General features: G+C 40.0%; 1 protein-coding gene across 1 annotated transcript in view; it reads left to right on the forward strand.

Annotated features, from left to right (window-relative positions):
- dst (dystonin) overlaps positions 1-10,418 on the forward strand; it is a 99,124-nt gene extending 88,706 nt beyond the window's left edge. Inside the window, 16 exon segments of the mRNA XM_018689884.2 lie at positions 6-165; positions 695-889; positions 970-1,098; positions 1,348-1,491; positions 1,776-1,964; positions 2,087-2,216; positions 2,397-2,560; positions 2,677-2,839; positions 2,932-3,086; positions 3,168-3,242; positions 3,449-3,466; positions 5,783-5,900; positions 7,830-8,020; positions 8,249-8,359; positions 8,953-9,079; positions 9,339-10,418. Of these exon segments, the coding sequence (XP_018545400.1) occupies positions 6-165; positions 695-889; positions 970-1,098; positions 1,348-1,491; positions 1,776-1,964; positions 2,087-2,216; positions 2,397-2,560; positions 2,677-2,839; positions 2,932-3,086; positions 3,168-3,242; positions 3,449-3,466; positions 5,783-5,900; positions 7,830-8,020; positions 8,249-8,359; positions 8,953-9,079; positions 9,339-9,595 (2,326 nt within the window). The 3' untranslated portion in view covers positions 9,596-10,418.
- Positions 10,419-12,288: the final 1,870 nt, after the last annotated feature.

Here is a 12,288-nt window from a genome sequence, read left to right on the forward strand (position 1 = left end):
TGCAGACAAAACAAGCTGGAGGAGGCCCTCTTGTTCTCCGGCCAGTTTACAGATGCTCTCCAGGCTCTTATTGACTGGCTGTACAGAGTGGAACCTCAGCTGGCCGAGGACCAGCCTGTACATGGAGACATAGACCTGGTTCTCAACCTAATAGACAACCACAAGGTAGAAAACACAGAACACCGAAACCCAACTTCAAAACCAAGGATATAAGTGTTCCTTGCTGTATTAATGCAGCCTTTTTCCTTTCATCACTGATTGTTTGTTATCACAATAGAAGACAGAGGACACTTAAACCACACCAGGGTTGGGCTATAAATTTAAACAACAAAAGGGCTGAGATGGCATTGTAGCACCTTTCCATTGAGAGCCTGCTCTTTGAAGTTTTCTGTCCTGCTAGAGTGTCTGAAAGACTGTTGCTATTATTTTTGCTAATTTCCTGTGTATTATTAATAATAACTGCTGATTAGTGTATTTTGTCATCTTTAAGTAAGATTAAATTATAAGTAGTAACATAGTTAATAATACTATATACTGTGAGGACTTTTTTTACTGCTTCTTGTCATAAGTACATCTAGGACAAAACTGACATTGTTTCTAATGTAACTTTTAATTTTGTTCAGGTAGTTTTGATATAACCTGATATCATATTCTATGGGCTCGTGTTTGACTGTGTCCTCCAATGATTGTCCAGGTTTTCCAGAAGGAGTTGGGAAAGAGGACAGTGAGCGTTCAGGCCCTCAAACGCTCAGCCAAGGAGCTGATCGAGAGCAGTCACGACGACTCGTCCTGGGTCAAAGTCCAGATGCAGGAGCTGAGCACCCGCTGGGAGACAGTGTGCAACCTCTCTGTGTCCAAACAGGCCCGGCTGGAGCAGGCCCTCTGTCAGGTGCTGCGGAGCCCCTACAGTTGTGAGATAGAAGCTAAACTGAGCCTATGAGTCTGACACTATCTGTTTTCTTTGCGCAGGCAGAGGAGTTTCACTCTACTGTTCATATCCTGCTAGAGTGGCTGGCTGAGGCAGAGCAGAGTTTGCGTTTCCATGGCAGCCTGCCTGATGATGAGGAGGCTCTGCGGGCGCTTATCGAACAACACAAGGCAAGCAACACAAATATTTATACTGTTTTATCTTAGTTTATATTTACATTTTATATTTTGACAGTTTTTGCTTGTTTTAGTAAAGCAGTGAAACATGCTGGCATTCTTATTCTTATTTAATTAAGTCTTTTGCTTGAGTAAACTCTGCCTCACTCCAATATTAAAACAGCCTTATGAGCAATGTGTTGTTTTTTATGTTTGCTGAATATAATCCAACTGCAAATCTAAACTTTTTTTTTCCATTTTAAGGAGTTCATGAAGAAACTGGAGGAAAAGCGAGTGGCTCTAAATAAAGCAACCAGTATGGGGGAGGCCATTCTGAGCATCTGCCATCCAGACTCTATCACAACCATCAAACACTGGAACACCATCATTAAAGCCAGGTTTGAAGAGGTCAGTTCACAGCTGCACGCCTGCATACTGTACATGCCTTTCTGCCCTGTCACACCCACAGGTATTACAAGGCATGTTTACTTACTTTGGCCTTTTTTACTCAAAGCAAATTGAGCTAAATTGGGGTTGCATCAGGAAGGAGGCACTGGTAGTGTGGATAGTTGACTGATGTAGCTTTAGTGTAACATTTCCACACATTTGTGATGCCATATGCCATGTGCCCCATCACACAAAAGGAATTGCTCTGTTTATTATGCGTAATGTTTGTAATGTTGCTGTTACAGGTGCAGGCTTGGGCCCGGCAGCATCAGCAGCGACTGGCCACGGCCCTCACTGAGCTGATAGCCACTCAGGAGTTGCTGGAGAATCTGCTGACATGGCTACAGTGGGCTGAGACCAACCTCAATGATAAGGACAAAGAGCAGCTGCCGCAGGAGATCGAAGAGGTCAAAAGCCTCATAGCAGAACATCAGGTAAAATTTTGATGAGCACCTTGTACAGAGAATGTACCCTAGCTATCTTTAATTAAAGTAGTTGACTAACCTTCAGAGCACATGATAAAAACAGGAAGCATGCTTGTTGCTATTCCCTGCAGGCGTTCATGGAGGAAATGACCAGGAAGCAACCAGATGTTGACAAAATCACCAAGACACACAAAAGGAAGGCTGCTGTGGAACCCCAAATCCAGTCTCAGATCCCTGTGCTTGACAAAGGAAGAGCTGGAAGTATGTATCCCACAAATACCCCTCATAGAGCGTGACCTGAGCCATCTGGCCAAGTGTTGAGTCACCACAGGGTGACGCGACATCCTCCTCTTGTGCCATTTTAGCACCTGGAATGATGTCATTGCTAAAGTATTCCTCCTGATTAGAGTCACTATGAAGGTTTTTGTCTTTCACTTGCAGGAAAACGGTCTCCCACACAAACGATGTATGCGTCAGCAACACAAGCTCCCATTGAAACCAAGAACCCCCGGGTCAACCTGCTGGTCACTAAGTGGCAGCACGTTTGGCTACTGGCTCTGGACAGGAGGAGGAAACTCAATGATGCCTTGGACAGACTGGAAGAGGTAATCCAGCACTCAGACCTGCTCTCAGAATTATTGCGAGCACGCTTTTTCTGTAAATTTGTGCTTTTCAGGATGTACATACCACCACATCATATCACCATATTTCTTCTGTGCAGCTGAAGGAATTTGCCAACTTTGACTTTGATGTGTGGCGGAAGCGCTACATGCGCTGGATGAACCATAAAAAGTCTCGTGTCATGGACTTCTTCCGCCGCATCGACAAAGATCAAGATGGCAAGGTGACCCGGCAAGAGTTCATAGAGGGCATTCTCTCCTCCAGTAAGTGACCATTATACAGAATCACAACTGAACACCATGCACCCCTGTCAGCAAAATGCTTATTTTTTTAACGCTTAATGGCTCATCAACAGAATTCCCTACCAGTCGTCTGGAGATGAGCGCTGTGGCAGACATATTTGACAGAGACGGTGACGGCTACATTGACTACTATGAGTTTGTGGCAGCTCTTCATCCCAACAAAGATGCTTACAAACCACTAACAGATGCAGACAAAATTGAAGATGAGGTAATATGAACTCTCCTGCCCTAAATTTCAAATCCTCACGTTTTTAGTATCATGTTTCAATAAAATGTTCTCTGTTTGTAGGTTACACGTCAAGTGGCAAAATGCAAATGTCCAAAACGATTCCAAGTGGAGCAAATTGGTGCCAACAAATACCGGGTAAGCAGATTTTTACCCGTCTAGCTTATTTAAAAGCCAAATCATTCATCTTTCCTATCAAATATACACATGATTATGAAATGTTTTAAAAACTAAAGTAACAGTTTTCATGGGAAGATCTGTGAAGGTAAGTGTTGAATAAGCTGAAAAATGTGTCAATCAAAGTTCTAACCTTTCCATGTTTTTATTGTTCTTCACATCACCAGTTCTACCTTGGAAACCAGGTACATATGAACGTCCTCTTCTGTTTTTATCTTTCTGTTCTGTACCTTATCAAGCCTTACGTCCTTTTTCATTTACCATGTTTGCTCTCCAATTAACACTCTCTGCCCAGATTCCTGGCTGATGTTTACAGACTGGAACTCAGAAGTAGAAATAAAGATCTGTGGCCATTTGATTTAATCCACATGGAACACTGGCCTAAGATGTGTTTTTTGCTCCAACAATTTATGGTAGCTGAATATGATCTGATCATGAAGTTTGATTTAAAATGACTAATGAAAGAAGCATTAAAGGCACCTGTGTATTTATTCTGATGACTTAAGTTTTTGTTTTGTTGAAAAAGAAGACAGTCCAGGTGAAAATTAGAATAGTAAATATTTATATATCTGCTTTTGAGTTTCAGAGAATACAATATTAATGTGCCAGTACCATTCCAGCCCATATTTTTTATTGGTCCACGGGCATAAATTCATCTGCTGGGCATTTTGGAAAATAATGCTTTCTGTGTGCTTGCCTTTGGCGCTTCAGTATCATGGGAATGATTTACCTCAACATTGGCTGACACACTTTTTTGTGTAACTGACACTGTTTATTAATTTATTTTCATAGCTGGGGCAACCTTGATGATTTCAATTAATACTTTACTTTTCATTTTACCTACTGAGTTAATATGTCTTGACAAATTGCATGTTGCAATGTAAAATTCATGACTGATACGGGTTCATATGCCACATGCTTTCTGTAGCTTGTTGGATTAAGATGAATAATGTTAGTGAGAGGGGATAGGGGCATTAGTGGTGGTATTATGAACTAGTTTGTATTGATGTATCACACAACATTGAATTGAAATAATTCTTTTGACAGTTTGGTCTGGTTCACTGCTTACATGACTCCTTAATCGGCGATGAGACAATAGCAAACAGGGAAAATCAAAATCTTACCCCCCACCTACACGTTGCAGTTTTGGAAAGCTGTATTCTGGTAAATGGTTATTCTTAAGATGTTTTCTTGTGCCTCTTTTTCCTCCAGATCATCCTCACCTTTAATGTATTTGATCACTAAAATCACCAGTGGCATTAAATCATTCTGATAATCATACAAGTGCAAGATTTCTTTAGCAGTTTAAGAGATATCATAAGATAATAGGCACTTAGTGATGAGTCATCAGTGTTTGGTCATGTCTGCGTGTCACACTGTGGTGGATTAGACAGAAATGACTTGAACCATTCCTCATGTTGTTCTCAGTGTGTCATTGATTGGAGCTAGCTGCATTGGATCTGCATCAGTGTCAATGCATCCTGAGCATTTGAGTTGTAGTTGTAGAAAGTGCAACAAAGTGCTGGATTGCAGGAGATTGCTGTTTGTCCGTTTGATCATGATGTGAAATTGTTTTGGTTTTTTTGACAGAAAGCATGCGGCCGTGATTGTGTGAATTATGTTTTTGTGCTAATGCCTCATGGTCATATCCAACTGGCTGACTTGTTCCTCGTGTCACCTCATAAAGCTTGAACCATTCACATCCATAACATGCTCAGTGTGCTTATGTTTGGTATGTGTGTAGATGGAAAGATGAAGGCAAATTATTATACGCTAGTGCCTCCTGGTGGTATAATAATGTGCCTTCAGTTAATGTGTTTTTTCACAGCTCAACCTGCAGAAACAGCAGCGAACTGAAGCCAGACACTGTCTGAAACAAACACGCAGAAATCACTGAAATAATTATATTACACAGATATTAAGGTAGACATTGATTGAAATAGCGTGATAGTGAAATATACAGTACAGTAGTTGAAATGAGCCATTGTCAGCTAATGATATTGAACCAGCAAATTATTGTCCGTATTCAAGGAAATGTATGATAAAGTGTAGAAAAAAATAAATAGCTTTAGTATAATGCATTCACATAAGTTAGGAAATTTGTAGGAATAAATTTGAATAACACACACAAACACACACTAATAAAGGAAACCAGTTGGATTGACCTTTGTGTAATTTGTGTCTTTGAGAATGAAAACTAAAAATTGATGTTGTGTCAAACTCTGTTTGTGAAACCTGTGCAACATGGAAAGGAAATCAGAATAAAGCATCTTTGATGGATGCATCATTTTTGCAAGTTAATGAGATTAATGAGGTTCTTGATTAAAGCAAAGTAATTCCACACGACATAATGGTAAATCAATTAAGTGGAGTAAATTTGATTCTCTACACCAGTCTGGTTTCCAGTGTTGTACAGCTTTTTGTCTGCAGTGAGAGAGTTCACACACACAGGTCAGTGTTTTAACACATCCCCTCTCTGTTTTCCCTCCCCCCTGCTGTAGTTTGGAGACTCTCAGCAGCTTCGTCTGGTACGCATTTTACGCAGCACTGTGATGGTGCGGGTGGGAGGAGGCTGGATGGCTCTGGATGAGTTCCTGGTGAAGAACGACCCCTGTCGAGGTGAGTTCAAATGTTCACCACAAGAAATCACGATGAGGTGCTGCCTGACGACAGTGAAAAATGTACATACCTCTACCTCTGTATTCACTTATGTTTTCTTTGAGCGCAGAAATGGTTTGGCCCATGGGAGACCATACAATACAATGACAAGATTATTGTAACAGTTCAGGCCATTAATTAATTTTGTACGTCTTTAGGAAGCTGAGGTCTCCATCAGTCTGACTTTGACTATACAATTTCTGATTTGCAAAAACATTTCTGTGTACTACCACTGTATCGATACTGAGTATAAAAGGATCAGTATTTTCTCAGGCTCCAGATCCATCAAAGGCTTTACAGAGCTTAAAAGTCTAATCCTCAGTTTAAATATGAGTAGCAGTAACCCTGTGACTGTCTTTTCTTTTTCCTCTTGATGTTTTGGAATCATGTCAGTGTTTATTTACTTTATTCTTATAGTCTGTTCTTGCTATCTTAACTCAATGCCTAGCTCTGAAAATTATCAGCATGAAAACTTCCTCTCCATGACCATGTCCAGTGCAAAACCTTTATGTGCTTATTTCTACTATCTTCTCTATTAATTATCAATTTCTTTTTTTCCCTGCTTTCCTACCCTCCTCCTGCTGAACAATGATATCATTTCTTCTAGTTCATCACCATGGGAGCAAAATGTTGCGCTCGGAATCAAACTCTTCAATTACTCAGTCTCCTATAGGTTGGCAAATCTCAAACTTTCTCACCTTGCTCCATGAACCCACCAGTGGTATGTGTGTCTGCACAGCCGAGTGTGTGCTGCTTGCGTTGGTCCTGGTGTGTACTACCGTAGCTGTGTGTGAGCGCTCATCACGAATGAATGGCATTCTCATACTATGAACCAGCTCCACTCACAAACCAACTGTCGTTCATCTCCGGGCTGGTTTTCATGCATGCAGTTGTTTATCAGAGTCACATCACCCACTGTCACCTTTGTTTGACACTTGACGCGCACAAATAGCTCGAGCCAGTTTTTCAGGTTTGCTTGACAATCAAACAAACACCATGTGAGACCATGTGAAATGTTCAAGAGATGTTTAGCTGACAATATAATCTCTAAAAATAAAACTGTCTGGCAATGTCAGTGGAGAACAATGATTAAGATGTCTGCACAGAACACACACAACAAAACTGAAACAGTATTAACTGCATCATTTACTTTGTTTGACAGTGTGGCTTAGTGATTAAAACTGCATGTAAGACTGGTGCAAAGTCTGTTTGGTTTATTTTGTGTAGTTTATGTTTTAATGATTTTGTAATTTTTCTGATTTGGGCAGTTGTAGTTGAGTGTTTAGTTGCAGTTTGATTTCTTTTCATTTTTCCAGTGGTCAGAGCAAACAAAGATGTGATGCTTGTTGAGAGGCAAAAAGTTTATTCCCCTACTGTTGTGGCAGTAATTGGAGTCTCTTTGACAGTATGAATGAGATGCGAAACTGCATGAGTCTTGTGTTTTCATTTATTATTCAATATTTTAACCCAAACTTTTATTTAAATTCATTTTAAATGATCTGCTTTTTTAAAAAGCCGACTGCCACATCATGGTAACACTTTATTTTACAGGATCTGTATTTTCCTAATAATCTATTTCAGAATTTTCCTGGAAATCACTGTCTAATGTGGCTCTAATTATAGGGAAAATAAAGACTGTGCCAAAATGTGAAATTTCTCCACAGCCAAGCACACAATTTAACATTTATTTAAAAGTGAAGTTTCTATTAGTAAATGAATAATGAAATAGTAATTTCCAGAAAACATCCCAGGAAATTATTGAGAAATTTTCAGGGACTTAAAGTGGAAAATAAAGTGTTAATTCACATCAACATAAACACAAAAATACCAATTAAAAATAATGATAGTTATATTTATGCTGCATGACTCATTTGGAGTGTGATTTTATAGCTAAAGGCAGGACCAACGTAGAGCTGCGAGAGAAGTTCATCCTCCCAGAAGGCACCACTCAGGTGATGGCGAGCTTCCGCTACCGAGGCCGGAGATCTCGGCCGTCGTCCAGAGGGGCTTCTCCCAACAGATCCACCTCCAGCCAGAGCTGTCCAGTCCCAGCACACCAAGCAGCGACCAGTACACCCAAGGTGAGAGGTTCCACCCTGCTGTGAGAGCTAGTTGGTGTGGGGTTGTTTGTCACACTTGAGATTGATCATTCCCCATTATGATTTTACTCTCATTTATCAGCTTATCTGTTTTGCATTATTTAATCACTTTCCTGTTTATTTTGTTTGTGTTTCTTCCATATAGTGTTTCTGGTAGCTTTTGATTTGTGAATCCATGTCTGTGTTTTTTGATTTGCCGTTGTTTCTCAGACTCCCCAACACATTACCCGCAATTATGATAAGCCCTGGCTTACAAACAGCAAACCCTCCACTCCTCTTAAATCATCAGACTCCTTTGGGAGCCAAGGTTCATCCTCAGAGGTATAGTCAAATAAAAGATGTGGAACGCTTCAGATTTACAACCCAAATGAAATCTACTGCATGTTTATGAAAACAGACAATAAAATCATGTAAACCTAAACTCATAGATGTAATATTTCTGATTTTAATGATTTCCATTTCATCTGAAACACAAAAACATAAACAAAACTTAAGAAGTATTTATCAGAGATTTCAGTTGGGTCTACAAGCTTTAATGTCTGTGATTACTAATGGGCTGGATATTTAATTCTCGCCTGACAAAAATATCTGCTTAATTTTAATGCCACTATAATATAAACTATTAAATCTGTGCATGTATGACTGTTTAATGATTTTTTTTCTCTTTTGGTTTAACGTAAAATTCAAATACTAACTGCTTCTAAAAGAAATGTCCCAGTTGTTGCAGAAATAAGCATTTTAAAAGGGCTTTTCATGAAATTTCAAACTAACTCAGTAACTGTTGTAGTGCTTTCGGGTACAACTTATTTCATTCTTCAGCTGATAAGGAAGGTTTTGTAAAACACTGTCCTTATACTGCACAGTTAACTGCAATTGATTACAAATGAAAGTAATTAAAGTTCTGTCTTTCACAGAGTACACCAGTCCAGGGCAGCAAATTACGACTTCCTGGGTACTTGTCAGGCAAAGGATTTCAGTCTGGTGAGGAGGGAACCTTGATCAACGCTGCTGTACTGAAAGCTCGAGCACAGACAATAGGTGGTGAGTATAGAGCAGAGACCCAAAACAGAGCTAAAAGGAGAGTGACTACTGGGCTGTCATTCATCAGGCAGCCAGAAACACGACTCCTAATAAATTATAATGTTGCTCCATGGCTGGATATGGAATTGTTTGCCATATCTGACCTAAAAGATAATAATCTGTCAGTGTTGTCCTCACAGCTTCCTCCAAAGGGGTCAGTTATCCTAGGTTCATTACTGTCAGTAGCCATTAATTACTGTTTTTGATTTTATGTTTTTAGACTCTAGAAAAAATTCCAGCCGACCTGGAAGTAAAGCTGGAAGCAGAGGGAGCAGTCGCAGAGGAAGTGACGCCTCTGACTTCGACATCTCGGACATCCAGTCGGTGTGCTCAGATGTGTCTGAGACAGTTGGTGAGTCCACCAGAGCGACACCACGCTCTGCATCCCGCCAACGTGGAGGAAAGCCCTCCAAGATCCCCACTCCGCAAAGAAGAACCACTCCCACAAGCAAACTGGCCAAGGGATCCAAGCGATAGTCAGTGGCCTTGAAAACAAACAACCCAGGAGCTAGTTGCACCCTAAACACATAACGGACACTGGAGATATCTAACTTAAAAGACTGCAAATGTGTTGAGTGTTATTTAAATTGTTGCGAAGATGTAAAATATTCTGTTGAGAGGCAATATGGTTTAATTTTACGTGAGAATGGAATGTTAATGGCCTTGTGTATTTGTTTTTATTGTATTTTATTTTTTGTGAAAAAATGTCAAATTGTTTTTATTGTATTTTATTTTATTGATGCAAAACCTGTAGAGGTTCGATGAACACTAGAAAACCTGGGAACGACTACATTGTACGGTTAGCTAACATTTCTACACACTAATGAAGGGCAACACGCAGCATAGCACTCTGAGAGTTACTGAATGTACTTTAATTTATGTTTGCTGATGTTTGGAGTAGATGGTGCATTATGGTACCATTTGAGGCATTGCAATTATCTATTTAAGTGCTATGATATACTGCCAACATGCATTTAAAGGGCAATGCAATATACTACAATAAACCCCTGTACGCACTGCAGAAACCTTTGAAAACACTATTTAAGACAAGTAGCAGAAACCTCGTAATCATGAAGCTTTCAAGTCCTGTTTGTTTGTCAGCAGCTGCAGCCCCTGTTTTGTTTCACCACTTCACAGCAGTGTGCGCATTGACCTTAACGAGGTGCCACTCTATGTAGACATTGTCGTGTGCATCCATGTCAATGTATTGTTAATTTCGGTAGAGCTGAAATTGTTACTGTAACATTACTTTGTAATAAACCTGCTTGCAGAAAGCCACCAGAAACTGGTGTGAACCACAGAGTCCCCTCTGCGTTGCTTGTTTTAGTTACTTTTGCAGCGATGGCAGCATCGGTCAGTCCACCACTTTGAACCAGACTGAAATATCTTAAAAATCACTGAATGGATCACTTTAACATTTTGTACAGGTGTTTGTGGTTTCCAAAAGATGAGTCCTACTGGCTTTGATGATCAACTGACATTGGATCTGATGTTGGCACTAGGGGTTCAGTGCCAACATCAGGTCAAAATTTTAAAGCTGGAGTGCATATAAATGATCGTCCATTACATTTAAGGTCTTGTCAGACTAATTCACACAATGCTGATTGAGCCTATTGGTGCCAGGTAAACCTTTCTATATTTCACAGTATACGGCAGTTTTAAATCTGGTGTCTGTGGCGACATTCCCACACTGGTGTGTGGTAGTGATGTGTTTTATGTCAACCAGCAGTTATTAGAAGCATAGTGAGAGAGATGAGCATCCAAGAAAAGTTTCTGATGCTCCACATATTTAAAAACCTCTGCATTCAGAGGAAGGATTACAGTCTGAAAAAGAAAGTGATTAACAGTGAGGACAAACAGGGATTATCATTACTGTCACTGCCAGAAGGGGAAGACAAAAGTTATGCACTGCGGATTTAACATCCAATGAAATGCTCAAATATCTATACTTAATGGTTTGGCACCAAATTTTGTACAGACATGCATGGTTCCCATCTGAAGCCTAATGACCCCTTAACCTTTCATATAACACCATCATCAGGTCAGATTCAGCAGTAGTTTGTGTTCATCTCTAATTAGCAAATGTTAGCATGCTAAAATGGTGAATATGGTAAACATCTGCCAAGCATCAGAATGTTAGCATTGTTACTGTGAACAGGTTAACACACTGATGTTAGTATTTAGCTTAAGTGCAGCCTCACAGAGCTGCTGTGTCTGTAAACTCTTCTCCTTTCCTCATCTCTGTCCATGTCTCAGTCTCCCACATCTCTCTCTTTAATGCTGCTGAACTAAAATAATTCAGTGGGCATGAAAGGCCAAGACACGGGTTTAAAAGAGTGGAAAACAATTATTGGGTAATTGGTCTATTAAGCCGGTTACTCTCATCTCTTACAAAACCAAATTAGCAAAGTTAGGGACACTTGTTTGATAAATAACAACACTTAAAAAACAGTTTTTATTTTCTATTTGTATCCACATATTGAGGTTGTTATCTACTCTTCCCGCAATTTCCCTATAGCCTAGATCCAGTGTGGTGGTTTAGATTGAAGGTGCGGTTTGCCCTGGGTGGAATGTTTGCAGAGCATCTTGTGTTTAGCTGTGACATACTACATCTTTCTCTGAGTGAGACAGATGGTAAAACATCTTGAATGAACATACACTAAAACTGTGTGACTCTTTTTTAAAGTAAGTAGTTTCTTCATTAGTCTTATGTCATATAAAAACTATGCACAGTAAAATATCACTTTTTTGGCAGCTACAGTGAACAAAACTTAAAGTATAGGCTTATTCTTCAGTATTTCTGCTATTTTCTCCTGGTAACAGCTTTAACCCACATAAAGGCCCTGGTGTGTTCACCTACATTTCCTTCATATGATGACTCAGTTTTCTGGACTGTGTTATCTAGGTGTAACTGGCCTATGAGAAGAGACGGATCCCCTGGGGACCAAAGGTGGAGTGGAGCTCAGGGGCCAGGCTCCTCTGAGATCCAGAGCGAGAGTTTGAATGGTCCTCCTGTTCAGCTCAAACACTGGCCCAGGGATGGCACTTTAGAGCGGAATATATCCTCACACCAGGAACTGGAAAAGATCCATCTGCAGGAGCCCTGGGATTGACTTTTTCAAGAATATGTGAGTAATTCTCATATTATCTGCAATATATCTTTTTTTAAA

The sequence above is a fragment of the Lates calcarifer genome, linkage group LG16_LG22 (assembly GCF_001640805.2).
Source record: "Lates calcarifer isolate ASB-BC8 linkage group LG16_LG22, TLL_Latcal_v3, whole genome shotgun sequence".
Classification (NCBI taxonomy): Eukaryota; Metazoa; Chordata; class Actinopteri; family Centropomidae; genus Lates; species Lates calcarifer.